A 19,628-nucleotide genomic window follows, 5' to 3' on the forward strand; every position below is an offset into this window, starting at 1 on the left:
ACAGTCTGTTTCATAAATCTGCTCTCTGGAGAAAATCCTGCTTGCAACTTCAAACACTGTGCTATCACGCTTTCGTTAGTGCACTTCATCACACACACACAGCTCTCCCAGGGATGTGGAAGTGTGACACACGCTTGTACAACAAGACTTTTCACTCACTCTTCTTCTCTCCACTCCTTGGTGTCCCCTAACTTCCAAGCATTTTTTTCTCGGTGAAGTTTTGTGTGTTCATTGGATTACAAACATTATTAAGAAATACAAAACAGGGACTTCTCTGGTGGCGCAGTGGTTAAGAATCCACCTGCCAATGCAGGGGACACAGGTTTGAGCCCTGGTCCAGGAAGATACCACATGCCGCAGAGTAACTAAGCCCGTGCACCACGACTACTGAGCCTGCGCTCTAGAGCCCACGAGCCACAACTACTGAGCCCGCGTGCCACAACTACTGAAGCCTGCGTGCCTAGAGCCCGTGCTCCGCAACGAGAGAAGCCACTGCAATGAAAAGCCCGTGCACCACAACAAAGAGTAGTCCCCACTCGCTGCAACTAGAGAAAGCCTGCGCGCAGCAACGATGACCCAACACGGCCAAAAATAAATAAACAAAATTAATTTTTTTTAAAATTATTTTAAAAAAAGATTTTCTAAGTTAATGAAGCCAATTTAATCACACCGATCTCACTAAAATAATATTAACAGTTTTAGAGAGAGCAAAACATTCATTGCACCTTAAATAATAAAATTTAAATTTTATAAATACTATTTCATCTTTTATCTCACCATTTAAGTTTTTATTATGTGATTTTTAACATTTAGTTGTAAATGTGTAGATTTGGGAAAAAACATACACAAATGGGAGTAACACACTTTCACAAGTTCTAAGCGTAGGGGCACAATCCAATGTGTGGAGACCCCTGCCCATGACAGGGCACTGTGGCGGGGGGCTGTGTCTGCAACTCTAAGGGGTGGCACTCTGCTTGGCATGGATTCCACACTCAGTATTATTTGCCAAACGAAAAAAAAAAGCCACTCTGGAGTGGCATAGAGTGAGAATTTTAGAACTGGAAAAATAAACTGAAAGCAATCTCCTCATTTTCCAACCAGGAGACGGAGGTTTAGGAAGGTTAAATCGCACAGCTAATGGAAGTATGGTGAAAGAAATGTTTTAGGAAGATTGATCTGACATAGATCTATGGGCTGCTTCAGAGGAGAAAAAGAGTAGAAGCAACTGTCCGTGGTAAGAGACGACGGCGATCATCAAAGCCTGCAGTGACGAGAGCGTGAGCTGGGTGATGGGGAGGGAATGAGAAGCAGAGGAGGATCTGAAAGACGTTGAAAATGCAACTCTTGGCACTGCTTTTTCACTGTCAGGAAGATTTCATCTTGACCTATTTCTACACATGCTGGTATCAATCACGATACCCAGATATTTTTACCCATGGCCCCAAACTGCACAAAAAAGACATAATTAGCAATTCTTTTGACTCATCTAGGGCCTCTGAGGATGATTCATACCCTCTGCTACACAATTATCCACCATAAATATAGATTAACCTCTGTCTATTCCAAGCAATAGTTCTTTATAATGTCCATTCAAATACTGTTTATTACTACAGGACTGAGTCCAACATCTTTAATTTATCTTTTGAGACCCTCCATATTTTTTTCTCCTCCACCTAAGATAATCAATCTTAACACCCATTAATCTGTAATATAACAGTAAACAATCTTTCAGAATCAGGATAGCAATTTTTTTTACCTTCCCCACACATGCTAGGATTAAAGATGCATTTGAGTTAATAACTTCATCTTTTTAAATGGAGATACGATAGAATAAATGCCTTCAATAAGAAAAGCTAGGTGATCTCTTTTGTTCAAGACCAGCAACCCAGAGAAAATCAAAGTCAGGTTGTAGGCAGGAAGGAAGATAATTTAGAGAAGCCCATGGGACAGTGGGCGAGAAAGGCCAGGATAAAATCTGGACAGGTAGAAGACAATCACCGGGCAGAGAGGGTCTGAGCTGCAGAGGAGACCAGGCACGAGGTGGATGGGGATGCCAGAAAGGAGGCGTGAATACCCCAAAGACAAACGTGTAGAGGGGTCAAGAGAGCTGACAACCGGTCCATATATTGGTGGAGATCATTGCATGACCGTCTAGTGGCCCTCAAGCTACTCCAGGGCAGCCCTGAACCAGCCCTTTTGCTCCAAGCCATGGAAACACCCACCATATCTACCTCGCGCCCAGGCTGTCAACCCTAGTGTTCCTCCAGTCTTGGAGGATTCTACCTGTAGAAATCCTTCTGGCTTCCCAAGTTCTAGATCAAGTCTCCCTGCTTCCCTAGATGCCTTCCTCTCTATTCAAGCTCACCACACTCTTCCTCCTCTGTTCAGTACAATAGTTCAATGCCATCCTGCATTGTTTTGAAATTCAGGCTTGGTCTCTCCAGTGAAAGTAACACCCCTTGAGCACAGTTTTTCTTCCATATAACTTTTGTCCCTGCTACAGAAAAGGAGCACAGAGTAAGTGAACTAAGAATGATACTTTGAAACGATCAGTGTTTATATTCTGTCTTTCTCCAATCACCATTTAAAACAGCATAAATCTGATAGCTTTAGAAGCCGATCCTTATTTGGAGATTGGTTTATAAACTACATGGTTGAAAATACATCCCAGCCAGGGACTTTCTCTACAGCTGGTGAGGAAGAAATGAACAAAGCCGGAGCCTAAAAAGACCAATACATTCAATGTGTTCAGACAAATGTCAGCAGCTGCCAGGGAAGATTTCATACTTAGAATGGTTAGTCGGCTAGAGATTAGCTCTATTATAAGAATGTGTTTCCTTTGCAAAAGAAAAGTTGGAATGCATTAAGTCTTAATGAGAGTTCTAGAGGCCTGGGCACATAACGCAAAAAATAATAATAGTAATAATTACAAAGCACAGTTTTTCAAGTAGGTTCAAAGATTTTCAGCAAAAGAAAATAATTAAAAATGAGGCTTTTGTCTTGGAAAATAAATTACACAATAGTAATATTTCTGTATGTTTGATGCCCAGAGAATGGAAATCGGCACAGCAGTGCTTCATTTGTGCCGTCCCCACTTGGTGACATATTCACTCCTTCACTGAATGTCTAATATGTGCGGGGCATTGTGCTCAGAAAAATAAGATACCCTCGCCCACGAGGATGTCAAACTGTGGGAGAAATACAATGTTTTTAAAGACACCAAATGCTCTAATAGGAATATGCCCCTATTTGGGGCTTGGAACCATGACTACGTGATAGATGCCAGCTTTCATTAAATGCGTAGAGGAACTGTGAATTAGGCGGCATGTATACACACAACCACACAACTACATTTTGTAACTGTGGTTCCTGGAAATCAAGAATAAGCTTTGGGACTTTCCAGGTGGTCCAGTGGCTAAGACTCTGTGCTCCTAATGCAGGGAGCATGGGTTCGATCCCTGGTCGGGGAACCAAGATCCCGCATGCCAAAAAAAAAAAAAGAATAAGCTTTAAGGTAAGACATCCAGGATGTACAAACATGTCCTAGAAACCCTATAATCCCCAGGGACAGAAACGAGCTAGATGTCATTAACCCAGAAAAGCAGGACAGATGCCGAGAGCTACCAGAGTCAGCAGAGGTGGAAAACGGACCAGAGGTCTACAGGGTCAAGTCAGGTAGGAAAGAGCGGGAAGATCTCGGGTTAGACAGGCCAGCCTTCTGGACTCATTGGCATTCGGTCAAGCTCATCTGTGATCAGAAGGCAGCAGTGAGCCAAATCTTGAAGAGGGTAAGCTGACATCTGTGGTGAGTCTACAGGGCACTTGACTAGTCGCTTCCTGTGGGACATCTCATGTAATCCCCCAACCCCAAAGCCTGAGACAGTGTTTACAGTTGAGAAAATTCAGACTCGGAGAGTTTAAGTAATTTGCCCCTAATCACAGTGATCATCTCAGTAGAGGCAGGATGCAAACCCTGTGGTCTGGATCAGACAGCTGTGCACTGAGTCCCTCTACTTCCTGCCTGGGAAGGACACAGAAAGTGGTTCCAGCAGCTGGGAAAAGTGAGGAAGCTCCAACTGCAGATCAGTTTAGACAAGTTGGCTAAGGAAAGGGAGCAAGAACGAAGGGCGGATCATGACAAGAGGATCCAAGGGCTTAAGTGGTCAAAGCAGATTTAGTGTGGCACTTGTTCTTTGTTTTCGGTTTTTAGTTTGTTTTGCATAACTTCAAGATGGCAGTGATTATGTGATGAGGACTCTTGGCACCTTTGACATGGGCTGTAAGTTACTGCATGCCCCAGTAAAGCTTCTGATGGCTTAGGGAAATTTCAGAGGCTGAACCAAGTTTATTAAATAAATTTACTCTGAAAAGTAAAGACCAGCGAATGGAGGATCAGAGACTACAAAACAAAGCCAAGCCATCTGCCTCAGCTAAATCATTTCTTATAATCAGTGGAACGGCCAGGACTGAGGTGTTGCCCAAGCCTGCGCTGGGGAAAACACCTGGGTCCCTGATGCTAGAGACATGGGGAAGGTGTGCTGCTGCATCTGACTCGGGGCCAGGTGGGATAATAGACACCATCAAACACTTTATTAGAAGAGTTTAAAGCCAACACTCAGCAAATAGTGATTGCCTGAAATAAAGAGACTGAGTCGCTGAGTTCATTAAAAACTACTTCACAGGTTCAATCCCTGGTCCTGGAAGATCCCACATGCCACAGAGCAACTAAGCCCATGCACCACAACTACTGAGCCTGTGCCCTAAAGCCCGCGAGCCACAACTACTGAGCCCACGTGCCACAACTACTGAAGCCCACACGCCTAGAGCCCGTGCTCCGCAACAAGAGAAGCCACCGCAGTAAGAAGCCCACGCACTGCAACGAAGAGTAGCCCCCGCTCGCTGCAACTAGAGAAAGCCCGTGCACAGAAACGAGGACCCAATGCAGCCAAAAATTTAAAAAAATAAAAAATAAATAGAATAAATTTTTAAAAAACAGAAAATCTTATTTAAAAAAAAAAAACTACTTCGTCAAAGTTAGACGGCTGGGAGAGAACATGATTCAGCAAAAACCAAAGAGCAGCCGAGAATGTACGGACTGGAAGGATTTAAAAGACGGCGAAGACGCGTTTTTTTTTTAAGTTCGCCAGTTTTGCAAGACAAAAAACGTCCTGGAGATGATGGTGGTGATAGTTGCACAACGACGTGAATGTACTTGATGCCACCGAACTGTGAGCTAAAAAATGGTTAAGATGATAGTGTTATGTATATTTCACCACAATTGAAAAATACATTTTTAAAGAAGTTTGCTTAGCTGCCACAGTGAGACAATAGAATACAATTTTTTTAAACCAGGTTGTGTCCTCGAGGCCTGTGCGGAAGCCTGTAGAGCTTGAGCAGCTTTCTGACTCAGGTAAGTGATTCGGAACGCAGCCCGTAGGATGCAGAGCCGACCCGGTTCCTAGGACCCGCAGGGCGTGTCCGTCAGCGCCCAGCACCAGGGACCCGGTCGCACCGCCTTGATCACGCCCCCCGGGAAAGCGGCTCCCGGCTCACCGCGACCGCCGCCCGGCGCCAGCCAGCCAGCCGCCTCGCGCGACCCCGGCCCCAGGCCCTCGACCCCCGCCCGGCCCTGGCCCCACAGGCCACGCCCCCCTCACACGGCACGGCGATCCTCGTGCCATCCCCGGCGGCGTGCCCACTCTCTCCCGGCCACTGCATCCCGCCCCCGGCCAGGCCCCGCCCCCCGCCCCGAGGCCCCGCCCGCAGCACGGCGCGCGGGCTCGGGGGCGGGGCGGAGACCGCCCGGGTCTCGCGACACCGCGGCCGCGCGCGAGTTCTCGGGCCGCCGTGGGAAGCGACGCCGACGCGGCGACTGAACGCTTCCGCAAAAATGGCGGCGGCGGCGGCGGGCGGCGCGCGGCTGGCGGCCTGGGGCGGAAGGCTGCGGCGCGGGCTGGCTGCCGGCCGGCGGGCCTGGCCAAGCTCCGGGCCCGTGGCGGCGGCAGTGGTTGGCGTGGCCTTGGCGGGAGCAGGAGCAACGTGGTACCACGGCCGCGTGAACGTGGCGGCGCCCCAGGGCGGGCTCACCGTGGTAGCCCAGGTACGGGACGGGCCCCGTCCGGCAGCCCAGCCGTGCCCCTCAGTCCTCGGACGCCCGGGGGGTGGAGGGTGCGGGTGAGGAGTGGGGGACTGGGGCGGCCCCCGGCAGCCTGCGCCGCGGACCCGCGGGGACGGTAGGGGCGTGTCCCGTGCGCCCGGGCCCGCAGCTGCGCCCCGTGGTCCAGCTGTCCTAACAGGTGACCTTTTTAATAATAAACGAGGCAATCGGCTGGTCGATGCTTGCCAGGTTTGATGGTCAACTGTCAGGAACAGTATCACATGTCGTAAACCTTCATGTTTCCGCGGACTCTTGAGTACCACGCAAAAGACGTTTCTTTTAAAACTGTCGTGTTTGAAAGTAAAGGTCATGTTCCCTGGTTCAGTATCAAATTGTCACGTAAAACATTTGAACATTTGAAAAAGAGTACTACTTTTTAAATATTCAGAGGACATTTTAATTCTTTTAAGTTTGTGTATGAATATTTTTGAAAATTGAAAGCAGTATTCTTTTTCTGTTGGTTAGATTTACATTATGCTTTTCTAAGTGCCTTGAGTTCTGAAAAACTCAACGGTCAGATACAACAAAAGAGAGGAAAGCAGGCCTTGTGAATTAAAGTTAAGTATTGACATACAGTATTTTTACTTGTATTAATTTAAGATGCCACAAAGTTAAAACGGGCAATAACTCTCCCCCCATTCTCATACCATTTCTGATTACAGGTGGAAGGATCTATCTAACGGTGTTTTATAGTATTTTTGTTCATTTTGTGTGAAGCAGTTCAGTTTATTATCCATCTTTGGTTTCTCTGCCTCTGTTCTCAACCGCTTAATTCATCCTGTTTAGTTAATCTTCCCAAGAGTATCACTTTAACCACATAACGTACGCTTCTTCAGAAACCATTAGTGCCTCGTGCTCCTAGGATAAAATCCACATGTTTAAATTTTGTCATGCAGAGCCATCTGTAGTCACGCTCTGACCTAGTGCTACTCAGACACACCTTCTTTCAAAGGGGTTCACTCCGTGTGCCCAGAAATGGCTTCAGTTTTACCCCCTCAGCAATTTGTAGATTCCGGGTTCAGTCCATCTGTGTCACTGTGGTTTTGTGGCCCACTGCTAGCCTGTTTGTGTTTTCAATTCCTGACAGGACACTAAAACTTTACACCAGTGTGGTGTTGCCAGCTCCCTTCCCTCCCTGCAACCTTTGGTACTTTCAGACCAGCTAAAGTAATACAGAAACCATTGTATTATCAATGGGTTTACAAGGTCTGTTGACACAGCATTTGCTTGATCTGCTGTTGGACCACTTTTATTAAAACAGTGGTTTTCGTCCTTTTGCCACCCCAGTGGACTTGAAGATGACCTCACCTTCCTCTCAGCAGCAGTGGCTGAATCCAGCAGGAATTGAGGGGCCTGTAGTTTGAAAACTCCCTCCACCTCACTGACTGGGGTAACATTTCCCTAAGAGGGGGCCTGTCAATCCCGCCGCCGCCCCGGCCATCAGCACCACCGCCGCTTTGGAGTCATGTGTGCATGGTCGAGAACTACTGAGATAGATGTGCTCTTGATACACTTTTATGTATTATATAGTTATTTTACTTAGCATTTCAAGGTGGTACAGTCTTCCTGACACGGACTTAATAATAGTGATAATGTCCTTCATTTTCAGTCATCACAGTAAGTGATTTTTCCAATAAAAATAGTGAATTTATACTCACTGACTCATACACTTTTCAGATTTCCATTGTGACCAGTGCTTGCATTTGTGAGGGTCAGTCAGGAATTAAGGGTAGAATTCAAGGTCATGAAACAGCAAATATGTTGGCATTTCCCTTCTTTCTTTCTTTCTTCTTTCCACAATTATTGAAGTGCTACCTCTGTGCCAGGCAGTATGCAAGGAGTGGGGAATTCAAGACACGGTTCAAGTGCTTACAGTTCAGTGCGGGGGCAATTTTAATACAGGGCTATAGGGGTGGTAAGTGCTGGGTGCTCTGGGGGCACCTGGAAGAGCCCCTCCCACAAGCTTGGGTTCCTGAGCAATGACCTGTAAACTGACGCCTGTGGGATGAATGGAGTTTGCTGGGCAAAGAGAAGGGGAGGAATACTGCACGCCAGGGAACAATGTTGCAAAGGTCTGGAGGGAGGAGTTGGACTCAGTAGGATGAGAGCTGTACAAGATGAGGCTCAGAACGGGGAGGGGTGGCAGGGAATCGGGTCATGAAGAAGTTTTTATCCTGAGGACAGCAGGGAGCCATCGTAGGGCTTCTTAACCTTCATGGTCCCCCAAGAATACAGGCATAGAACTCAGGGAGTCTTTGAATTTAAATTGAAAAAGATTACATTTTTGTCTTCATTGACCTGTAACTTAACATTTTCTTTAATTGTGAATGTAAGCAACTAGCTACAGAAGTATTAACAGTAACCGACAGTATAACAACCTCAACCTCAGATCTTTTCCTATTCTGATACAGTTGTTACAGATATCTCAAAGTATCACTTCTTTGAAATTACAGTACTTATTAAACATGCCACCATATCATGTTATTTAAGGCATAAATCAAGAATTACACATATTACTATATTGCAGATTTGACTTGGACCTTTGGAAAGAGTATGGAGACTTTAGTGAAGGGAATGGATTGAAAGTGAGGTCGGGAGCTGTTGAAATAATTCAGGAGAGAGTTGGTGATGGCTAAATTAGTGGATGAATTTGAAAGAAGTTTAGAAGATAAATTTGCAGAGTCTAAGTTGCAGGAGTCTTGTGTAAAATGTAATTGTATTGTTTCAGAAAATATACAGGTTCTCCCCCCACTATCCAAAAGTAGAGCATTCCTATGAAACCTTTTGTAAGCCGAAATGGCATAAAGTGAAGGAGCAGTTAGGACGCGTCTTGCTAAGGGGAGCACAAAATAAATGGAGATGCAGCACAGATGCTCACAGACACAGTTCAGAGCTCTGGCATCTGATGCTGAGATGCTGAGTGCAGTTCCCGGGACCGCCCTTGCTGCCTGGGCTGTGCGCGGCCCCTGTGACGGCTCGCTGAAAAACAGAGGCTGAGCACTTTTGTCGATTTTTGCCTTTTTTCGTAAAAGCAAAAATCTTCTTCAGGTTTCTTTGGGTTAGCGGAAGGGGGTACTGTGTAGGTCTTTGGTGAACTTTGGTGAAAGCGAAGTGGCCTGAAGCGGGGGATCCCTACAGGAGTCCTGAACAAGTGATTACATCTGGACAACAACATCTTGCTCCTACAGATATCCTTTAGGGCGTGACTTGCTTTGGAGCATGTCAGCCTGTCAGTTACTTGTATGTAAGCTGCTTCCTCTGAAACACTTAAGTATATTTGAAAACTGTTCTAGATTTTAGTATTACTCTCTTTAAGTACTATTATATTTGATTCTGGCATAGTAAAATCAGATAAGAAATGATAGAAGGGAGAAGACAAAATTATTCTATTATTCCAGTCCATTCTGCTTTAAAAGGACAGCTGCATTCTTAATAAACCTTGATATATTAAAAAATATAGAAAGTTATTTCATGGAGAAACAGGAGCTCTAGAGTTTTCAAGTTGCAATGGCAAAATAATTTTCTTCCTGCAGGAATTTCAATACTGTGTAACAGTTTTTTTGCTATTGCTGTATTTTGTTATTGCAAGCTAGAAATAATATATTGGTAAACCAAAAACGGATGAAAACAAACATCTCCATATTACTAAGTAAATCCTCAATGGCATGGATGATCAGACTTAAAAGTAAAGCTTTTCTGAATCATTTTGATATTATAAATCCTTGTAAATAAGGCCTAAAACTGAGGGGGGGGAAAAGTAAAGAGAAAACCATAAAGCCAAAGTTAAATGCATTACAGTTTGCAGGTGACAGCAGCGATGATATTTTATTTGTTCTTATTAATTTGTTGAATGAGTATTTCATTTATTCTCTAAATTATTATAATTTTTGGCCTTATATTAATTTTCAAATTATATGTGATATTGAATATATGTTTCCCTGACTTCATAATAGGATTTTTTTGGTTTGCTTTTTAATGAAAAATTTGTCCACCATGTTTAAGGTAAAATTGTTTTGTATAACCTAGTCCATAATACTGTATAAATTTTTTATTTTATTTTATTTTATTTTATTTATTTATTTTTGGCTGCGTTGGGTCTTCGTTGCTGCACGTGGGCTTTCTCTAGTTGTGGCCAGCGGGGGCCACTCTTCGCTGCGGTGCACAGGCTTCTCATTGCGGTGGCCTCTCTTGTTGCGGAGCACAGGCTCTAGGCGCGCAGGCTTCAGTAGTTGTGGCACGTGGGCTCAGTAGTTGTGGCTCGCGGGCTCCAGAGCGCAGGCTCAGCAGCTGTGGCGCACGGGCTTAGCTGCTCTGTGGCATGTGGGATCTTCCCGGACCAGGGCTCGAACCCGTGTCCCCTGCATTGGCAGGCGGATTCCCAACCACTGCACCACCAGGGAAGTCCCTAAATGTTTTTTATTCTACATAAATCCAAATTTTTTATTCTGTAGATTCATAAGTATCAGATTCCCTTTGATATGTTTATTTATATTTGTATTTATAAATCTTTGGAAGCGTTTCTTAACATTTAATTTATTTTTCTTTTCTTTTGTAGAACTTATCACTCCCTGAAATTATTTTATCTACTTGTTTATTTTGTCTCCCCCCGAAGAATGGCCTCTTGTCTTTTTCATCTCATTCTTGGTGCCTGAAACATTCACAGTCACACAATGGCACATAATAAATGTTTATCCAAAGAGTAAATAAATGAACTGCACTATGTAATGAAGTGACCTTGTCTAACTTTGGTTTGATTAGTCTTCGTAGAAATAATAGACAGGCAGTTTCTAGAAATGTTCAGATTCAGCTCAGTTACTAAATGTCCTATGTATACTCGATTACACACTTAGAGTCATAGAGACATGCCATTTTCCCATTAGGAAACCTAAGTAAATAAGAAACCTTGCTCTTTTCTGCTATATCCCAAGAGCCTAGAAAAGTGTCTTGTGCATAGTAGGTGTACTAAGTATTTATTGAATGGGTAAATAAATTGATGAAATCTATAATGAAACAATAATTGGTATACCTTTGTCTCAGAAGTTTAAAGGTGGGTCCATTTCACCTATTACTGTGTATGAGATTTAATTTTTAATTCATATTCTTAATGTTTATATCTGTCTTTATGCAGCAAGCTTTTGTCCTGAGCTATCACATTAAAATATCAAAATTAATTTTAGAATAAAATTAATTGCATTTTCATTCCAATTATTGAGATTCTTCAACTTGTAAGCCTCAAGCCAATTAAATTATTTTTAAATTTGGAAAATAGTCCTGACATATGGCTAAAACCAACTGTATTAATAGACACTATGTTTTGATGTTGTAGTTAAATGCATGGCACACACTTTGTGTAGTATTGATTACACTGACTAAAGATTTAAATACAACAAGGTCTGTCTGTTAACAACTGGCTGAATTCCTCTTGGGGGAGAATGGTTTGGGTTTGCATGGCCAGTGTTTCCCGTGAAGAGTCAGCCCCCTAAGGACGTGAGTGTGGCTCGGGCTCCACCGGTGAGGGCCGGCTGCTTGCCTGAGGGCAGGAGAATTTGGAGCACGCAGGCAAGTCTGGGCGTAGAAACGGAAGGGAGAGAGGGGCGCGGGACTGCAAAGGATGTGTTCTCTTACAGCCTGTTGATCTCCCCACCTCCCACCCAGTCTAAAGTCTGGTATATTCTCAGGGCTTGGGCAGAGTTACACGCGGCTCCTGTGGTTTAAGCAGAGGTGGCATCGGATGGAGCGATGCCCAAGAGAGGCAGCTGGAGAATGCAGTCCCTCCCCTTCCCAGGTTTTTAGCAGCACTCCTGGAAGGGGTTTTTGTTTTGTTTATCCTTCGGTTTTATTGAGGTGTACTGTATATATTCAAGGTGTACAACTTGATGTTTTCTTTGTGTAACAAAGATCATCAACACAGTCAAGCTAATTAGCATCCATCACCTCATGAAGTTACCATTGTGGGGGGTGTGTGTGTGTGTATGTGTGTGTGGTTGGTGAGAACACCTAAGATCTACCCTCCTAGTAGACCTCAAGCATATGATATAGTATTGTATGTATGGTGTATATGTATAGTCATCGTGCTGTCCATTAGATCTCCAGGACTTAGTCATCCTGCGTAACTGACACTTCTACCCTTTGATCAGCATCTCCCCATGCCCCAGCCTCTGGCAACCACCATTCCACTTCGTTCTTCTGTGAGCTTGACTCTTCAGATTTCACAGATGAGTGAGCCATGTAGTATCTGTCTGTCTGTATCTGGCTTATTTCACTGAGCATAATGTCCTCCAGGTTCATCCATGTTGTTATAAATGGCAGAATTTCCTTTTTCAAGGCTGAATAGTGTTCCCTCTTGTGGGTAAGGGTGTGTATCGATATTGTCTTTATCCATTATCTGCTGATGGCAAACAGGTTCTTTCCATAGCTTGGCTCTTGTGAATAAAGCTGCAGTGGCCCTGGGAGTGCAGAGGTCTCCTAGAGATAGCGATTTCACTTCCTTTAGATACATACCCAGAAGCAGGACTGCTGGATCATACGGTAGTTGTAGTGTTAATTTTTTGAGGGATTTTCCACAGTGGCTTCACCAGTTTCCACTCCCACCAACAGTGCATGAAGGTTGCCTTTTCTCCACATCCTCACCAGCACTTATCTCTTGTCTTTTTGATAATAGCCATTCTGACAGGTGGGAGGTGATACCTCATTGTGGTCCTGATTTGCATTTCCCTGATGGTTCGTGATTGTCAGCACTGTTTCATATATCTGTTGGTCTTTTGTATGTCTTCTTTTTAAAAATGCTAATCAGATCCTTTGCCCATTTTTTAATCAGGGTTTTTTGGTTTTGTTTTTTGTTTTTTTGCCGTCAACTTGACTTCCCTATATATTTTGGATATTAACCTCTTATCAGATGTATGGTTTGTAAATATTTTCTCCCATTCCATAGGTTGTCTTTCACTCTGTTGATTGTTTCCTTTGCTGTGCAGAAGCTTTTTAGTTTGATGTAGTCTTGAGAATTTTTGCTTTTGTCCCCTGTGTTTTTGGTGTCATATCCAAAAAAAAAAAAAAAAGATCATTGCCCAGACCAATGTCAAGAAGCTTTCCCTATATTTTCATCTCATAGTTTTACTGTTTTGGTTCTTACATTTAAGTCTTTAACCCATTTTGAGTTAATTTTTGTATAAGGTGTGAGATGAGGGTCCAGTTCATTCTTCTGCATGTGGCTGTCCAGTTTTCCCAACACCATTTTTCGAAGAGACTGTCCTTTACCCATTGTGTGCTCTAGGCACCCTTATTGAAGATCAGTTGACTGTAAATGCATGAATTTACTTCTGGTCTCTTTTTCTGTTCCATTGGTCCGTATATCTGTTTTTATTCCAGTACCATACTTTTCAGCACCTGCTACTTCTGGTTTTATTACTGTAGCTTTGTAATAGATTTTGAAATCAGGAAGTGTGATGCCTCCAGATTTGTTCTTCTCACTCAAGATTGCTTTGACTCTTCAGGGTCTTTTGTGGCTCCATATGAATTTTAGGATTTTTTTTCTATTTCCATAAGAAAATGTCATTGGGATTTTGATAAGGATTGCTTCGAATCTGTAACTCACTTAAGTCTGTTGCTACTGAGAGGGTGAGGACAGACAGTTGAGCTTTGGGTGTGGCAGTAGGGGAGTTGTTGGTAACCTTGACAAAAGGCGTTTCAGTGAAATACTGGGGGCAAATTTAATTGGAATGTGTTGAGGAGAGGCTGAAGTAAGGAAGCAAAGAAAGCGAATAGAGATGCTTCTTTCTAGAAGTGTTGCTGTAAAGGGTATTAAAAGAGACACTGGCTGGGAGAATGATATAATAAGGAGGCAAAAATTGGTCCAGCTCTGTGGGGATGATTATAGGTGGAAGTCTTTGAGGAAGGAGGTTACCTGGAGTCAGACCCCAGGTAGAAGGTTGGGCTTTGAGACTAACAAGTTTTCCTCCTTCATCCTGACAGGAGTGAAAGCAGAGGGCATGGTTAACCCTAGCAGCTGGCTGTAGACAGGAGACCCTGATGGTGAGCTGCTCTGGAAAACTAGGAGGTAGAATCAGGGAAACGTGGGCGGGTCAGAAGGGTCAGAGCAGTAATGACTGCTGCCAGAGAGAAAACCCAGAGAGGGAGGTGGCGACGGGTTAATGCGTTCATGAAGAACGAGAGCTTCGAGACAGTAGTTAGGATGAATATAGGACCACTGGCCACAAACTTCTCATGGCTTGCTTTTGGTGAGTTTTTCCAACATAGCTAAAAAATATTACCTAACGAATTATTTTTAAGAAGCCTTGGGCTTCCCTGGTGGCGCAGTGGTTAAGAATCCGCCTGCCAATGCAGCGGACACGGGTTCGAGCCCTGGTCCGGGAAGATCCCACATGCCGCGGAGCAACTAAGCCTGTGTGCCACAACTACTGAGCCTGCACTCTAGAGCCCGCGAGCCACAACTACTGAGCCCACGTGCTGCAACTACTGAAGCCCACACGCCTAGAGCCCGTGCTCCGCAACAAGAGAAGCCACCACAATGAGAAGCCCGCGCACCGCAATGAAGAGTAGCCCCTGCTCGCCACAACTAGAGAAAGCCCGCGCACAGCAACGAAGACCCAATGCAGCCAAAGATTAATTAATTAATTAATTAATTTTTTTTAATGTCTAAAACAAAAGAAGCCTTGGTATTATGAATTTAATGAGAAGAATATATTGCATCGTGGCATTAAATTTTAAAATTCTAAAATAGTAAGAGAACATCAAATATGGTGTTTCTTTGATATTATTTAAATTCACATTTTGAACTCATATTTTGTGAGTACAACCTGACTAAAACAAGTGGTGGTCACAAATTTTAAATAAATAAAAGCAAGGAATGTGGATCATCATGTTTAAATAGTCAAACAGAAATATGTTAACTGGGAAAGCGATTTTGCAAGTGTCATTAGATGCAGGACTCTCTTTTTCTATTGCATATCAATGAATATTTTAAAAGCTCAAATAATGTATTTAATGAGATGGAGCTATTTTAATTTGCTATAAGAGCCCTAAACAATTCATAAAATTAAGTTGGCATTGCTTTCTTTCATTTCGAGTTATCTGAGTATATTTGTGGTCATTATTTCTGTGAAAAGGGGAGGAAAGGACATTAGTAAGACATTAGCAAGAGTAAAACAATAATATATTGGAGTCTACTTGGTTGCAGTGTATTTGTGTGCAGTGCATTGGGTTTAATGATAGTACATTTAAAATTGGTATGCCAAGGGCAATGAACTTTATAGCAACATACAGAAGTTTAATAACCGTGGAACATTGTAAGCCTAATGAAGACTAAAGCTTTCTTGCAGCAGTAAAGCAAGAATGCAAAGAAGTTTTTATACCTTATTGCCTCAGGTAAAAATGTCTCTAGAAACACGTAATTGATGACAAAGCTTTGATGTTAATAAACCCAAATGGAAGTCAAAAATCAAAGTGTGTAAATGGCCAGATTATGAAAAAAAAGATGACAAAGTTATACCCTCTAATTAGATGTAATTTGTGCTTTTGGCATAGCTATTTGTCCTGCATGAATGAGAGGTTGTCTTACTTTCCTTCCTTGTGTGATAGGACACTCTTTCTGTATCTTACTGCAAATCTGTGGAGGTGCTTTTTGGGGAGGGGGGACAAGGGGGCCAAGAAGGGAAGAAAAACAAATTGTAATGGAAAAGCAGAAGCATTTTTTAATCTGTCCTTTTGCAATTATATTTATTTAGCTGAACCTGAGTAAAAAATTACTCTTTACTCTTATTCTATAAAGCATATGTTCTGGTAGATAATGCATTCAAATTAATGGTTTTGTTACTGTGAGTTTTGGAGTTTTATGAATTATAACAGTGCATAAACATATCCTAAGCCATCAATAGTAGCAGTATATGAACTTAAAATTTACAGTTTAAAAAGTGGTAAATATTTGGTAAAGTAAGCCATAGCAGACATCTTCTCTTAATGTGCTCTCCATAAAAAAGATTGTTAAATGTTTCAGATTATAAATAATTTCAATATAGAAATAATACTTAATGGATCCTGTGTTTAAGCACAGCCTGGTCTGTACAGAAACTTTTCACTGACATCTGTGAAAGTTTCATGAATGTGTGGAATGCAGAATAAAAGTTGTGATTACTCTCCATTAAGAAATACAGCCTTATAAAATCTTCAGTTTATCCACATGTGTGCTGTATGGTTGATGTGCCTGTGCTAGCAGTTGCGCAGCTTCAGTGCTTCCTGCTACACAAGCATAGTTCCAGGCGGCTCCCTCCTCTGTCCTCATCGCTTGGCTGCTGTGTGCCCTAGGCATGCAAACCATTTTTAAAATTAGACAAAATGAACCTTAACTAAGAAAGCACAGTGTTTTTTCACAAATTGTTTTATCAGTAGATATTCCAAAGCAAAATATGATTGGCTTAGTCGATCTGCTATTTGGGAATATCAGTCATTTTTCTCATCTGCTAGTATGCACAATTAGAAGATTATACATAATAAGAAATTATAAATGGGTTAGTTTCTGTGTTTTTGAGTGTGTGCAGTGTATAAATACCAAGAGATTAAATCACACTATTAGGTGTTTTAAAGACAAAATCTTTTTCAGTTTAAATTTGGTCATAGTTGACCAATTAAGAGCCAGCTCAGATCGGAAGCAGATCCCTAGTAGGGCTTCTGCCTCTGTTCAGACCCACATTGGTGGGGAGTTCTGGAATGCTTGGATTTGCTCCAGGGCTGAAGTCAGGGTCAGGAGCCTGCTGCTGTGGTACATCCTGCTCTGAGTGTGTGGCTTCGGCAGCCGCCGAGGAGACACAGTGAACAGCTGAACGCCTCCTAACGCTCCTCCCGTGACAGTCGCGCTGGCGCTGAGGTATGATGTGAAGGGCTCAGCTCGTCTCGTGGTTCTCGCTCTCCGACTCCCCGAGTGGGCTACTTTAGTGTGCAGCAGGAGGGAGTGGTGATAAGGGCACGGTGCGCTTTAACCAGGAACTGCTGCAGCAGAAAGCCGACAGTGAGGGTTATCCTGTGAGCCAGACACACTTTTCGTTCTTAAAAACTTAATACTAACCATATTTTATTTGTAACTGAAGCTTGACTTTATTTAATACTGCAACTGTTTTGGTTTTAAATTAGGACTTTGTATTTTATTAGTACTGCCATTAGGCAGTGATTAAATCTGTCTTCAATTACAGTCATGAAAAGATTGCTCCTTAAAGCACTAAAGAAATGCTGTTTTATTATGGTTATTGAAATTTCTTGAAATATATTAGGAAGGGAGTTCCAGCTGTTGGCTCTTTCTTAATTCTTAAAGATTACTTACTTATGTTGGCTTTTTTCTTATGGAGATATGTGTATATTATAGAAAATTTAGGAAAAGTGGCAAAAAGAAACACATAAGAACCATTTTGCCTCTTCATGACTTGAAGAGACTAGCCACTGTTAAAGTTTTGGGTGTTGTATCTTGAGTGAGAAGGTTTTTATTAAAACTTACTTAAAACTTTGCAAGGCAATGTTAAGGTATTAACAACTATCGTTCTCTCATGTTACAGAAATAAAGCCAATGGCTGTGAAGTTAAGAAATAAGTGTGGGGACTTCCCTGGTGGTGCAGTGGTTAAGAATCTGCCTGCCAAGATGGGAATAAAGACACAGACCTACTAGAGAATGGACTTGAGGATATGGGGAGGGGGAAGGGTAAGCTGTGACAAAGTGAGAGAGTGGCATGGACATATATACACTACCAAACGTAAAATAGCTAGCTAGTGGGAAGCAGCCGCATAGCACAGGGAGATCAGCTCGGTGCTTTGTGACCACCTAGAGGGGTGGGATAGGGAGGGTGGGAGGGAGGGAGACGCAAGAGGGAAGAGATATGGGAACATATGTATATGTATAACTGATTCACTTTGTTATAAAGCAGAAACTAACACACCATTGTAAAGCAATTATACTCCAATAAAGATGTTAAAAAAAAAAAAAGAATCCGCCTGCCAATGCAGAGGACACAGGTGCGAGCCCTGGTCCAGGAAGATCCCACATGCCGCGGAGTAACTAAGCCCGTGCGCCACAACTACTGGGCCTGCGCTCTAGAGCCCACAAGCCACAACTACTGAGCCCATGTGCTACAACTACTGAAGCCCTCACGCCTAGAGCCCGTGCTCCACAACAAGAGAAGCCACCACAATGAGAAGCCCGCGCACCGCAACGAAGAGTAGACCCCACTCGCCGCAACTAGAGAAAGCCCGCGCACAGCACTGAAGACCCAATGCAGCCAAAAAATAAATTAAATAAATAAATTTTTTTAAAAAAAGAAAGAAATAGGTGTGGTTCCAGAGAGGTCATTCTAGTGACAGTGAGCTGTCGCTGCCCTCTTGGAGACCACCTCTTGCCCCTGTCTCCTCGCTCTCCAGGCTCTTTTCGTCTGTATTGCTCTTTAGTTATTTCTCTGTTAGAGGCTGTGAGTATTTATTATGCTTGCTTATATAGGGCAGTGCCTGGTTTGGGGAAGGCAGCCTACGTGGCTTTAGCCCATATCAGCGAAAAGAGAAAGTGATGTGAAAATCAGAATTGTGCAGATACACATATAAGACTTTATTAAGACCAAGCTTTTATTCGAATTTTTTATACAACGATGATGTCCTTTAGTACTTGCTTTATTCTGGCTACACAGAAGTTGTGTATTTTTTATTTTAATTAATATGCTTTAGCTGGTGGAAAATGTAAGACATTTTTAAAGGACTTGGAATTAATTGTTTTCTCATTTTATATTTAGTCCTGCTGGAGAAAACTTTTTCTGTTCAATTTTAAGAGTCCTCTACAGCCATGTGTTGAGAATGGATCATCTCAGTTATTTAGAGCTAATTAACTCTGCGCTGTTCTAACATGAGCAGTGCTTAGAATTGGAGCTTTTTTTTTTTTTACTAATTGTTATTGTATTTTACCATATTATTACTCACGTTTGCTGATTCATCTTTGTCATTTATTCTTTTTTTTTTTTTAGCACGTTTAATTATTTATTTATTTATTTATTTATTTATTTATTTATTTATTTATTTGGCTGTGTTGGGTCTTCGTTTCTGTGCGAGGGCTTCCTCCAGCCGCGGCAAGCGGGGGCCACTCTTCACTGCGGTGCGCGGGCCTCTCACTATCGTGGCCTTTCTTGTTGCGGAGCACAGGCTCCAGACGCGCAGGCTCAGTAATTGTGGCTCACGGGCCCAGTTGCTCCGCGGCATGTGGAATCCTCCCAGACCAGGGCTCGAACCCGTGTCCCCCGCACTAGCAGGCAGACTCTCAACCACTGCGCCACCAGGGAAGCCCCCTATTCTTTTTTTTGTATTTATTTTATTTATTTTTATTTTTGGCTGCATTGGGTCTTAGTTGTGGCATGTGGGATCTTTTTGTTGTGGCGCGTGGGCTCTTCATTGCAGCGTGTGGGCTTCTCTCTAGTTGTGGCGCACGGGTTCCAGAGTG

General features: G+C 43.0%; 1 protein-coding gene across 1 annotated transcript in view; it reads left to right on the forward strand.

The window, feature by feature from the left end:
* The first annotated feature begins 5,855 nt into the window (after nt 1–5,855).
* MICU2 (mitochondrial calcium uptake 2) overlaps nt 5,856–19,628 on the forward strand; it is an 89,493-nt gene continuing 75,720 nt past the window's right edge. Inside the window, exon 1 of the mRNA XM_061170781.1 lies at nt 5,856–6,100. Coding sequence (XP_061026764.1) covers nt 5,891–6,100 — 210 coding nt within the window. The 5' untranslated portion in view covers nt 5,856–5,890. The remainder of the gene's footprint in view (nt 6,101–19,628) is intronic.

This window comes from Eubalaena glacialis, chromosome 16 (assembly GCF_028564815.1).
Source record: "Eubalaena glacialis isolate mEubGla1 chromosome 16, mEubGla1.1.hap2.+ XY, whole genome shotgun sequence".
Taxonomy (NCBI): Eukaryota; Metazoa; Chordata; class Mammalia; order Artiodactyla; family Balaenidae; genus Eubalaena; species Eubalaena glacialis.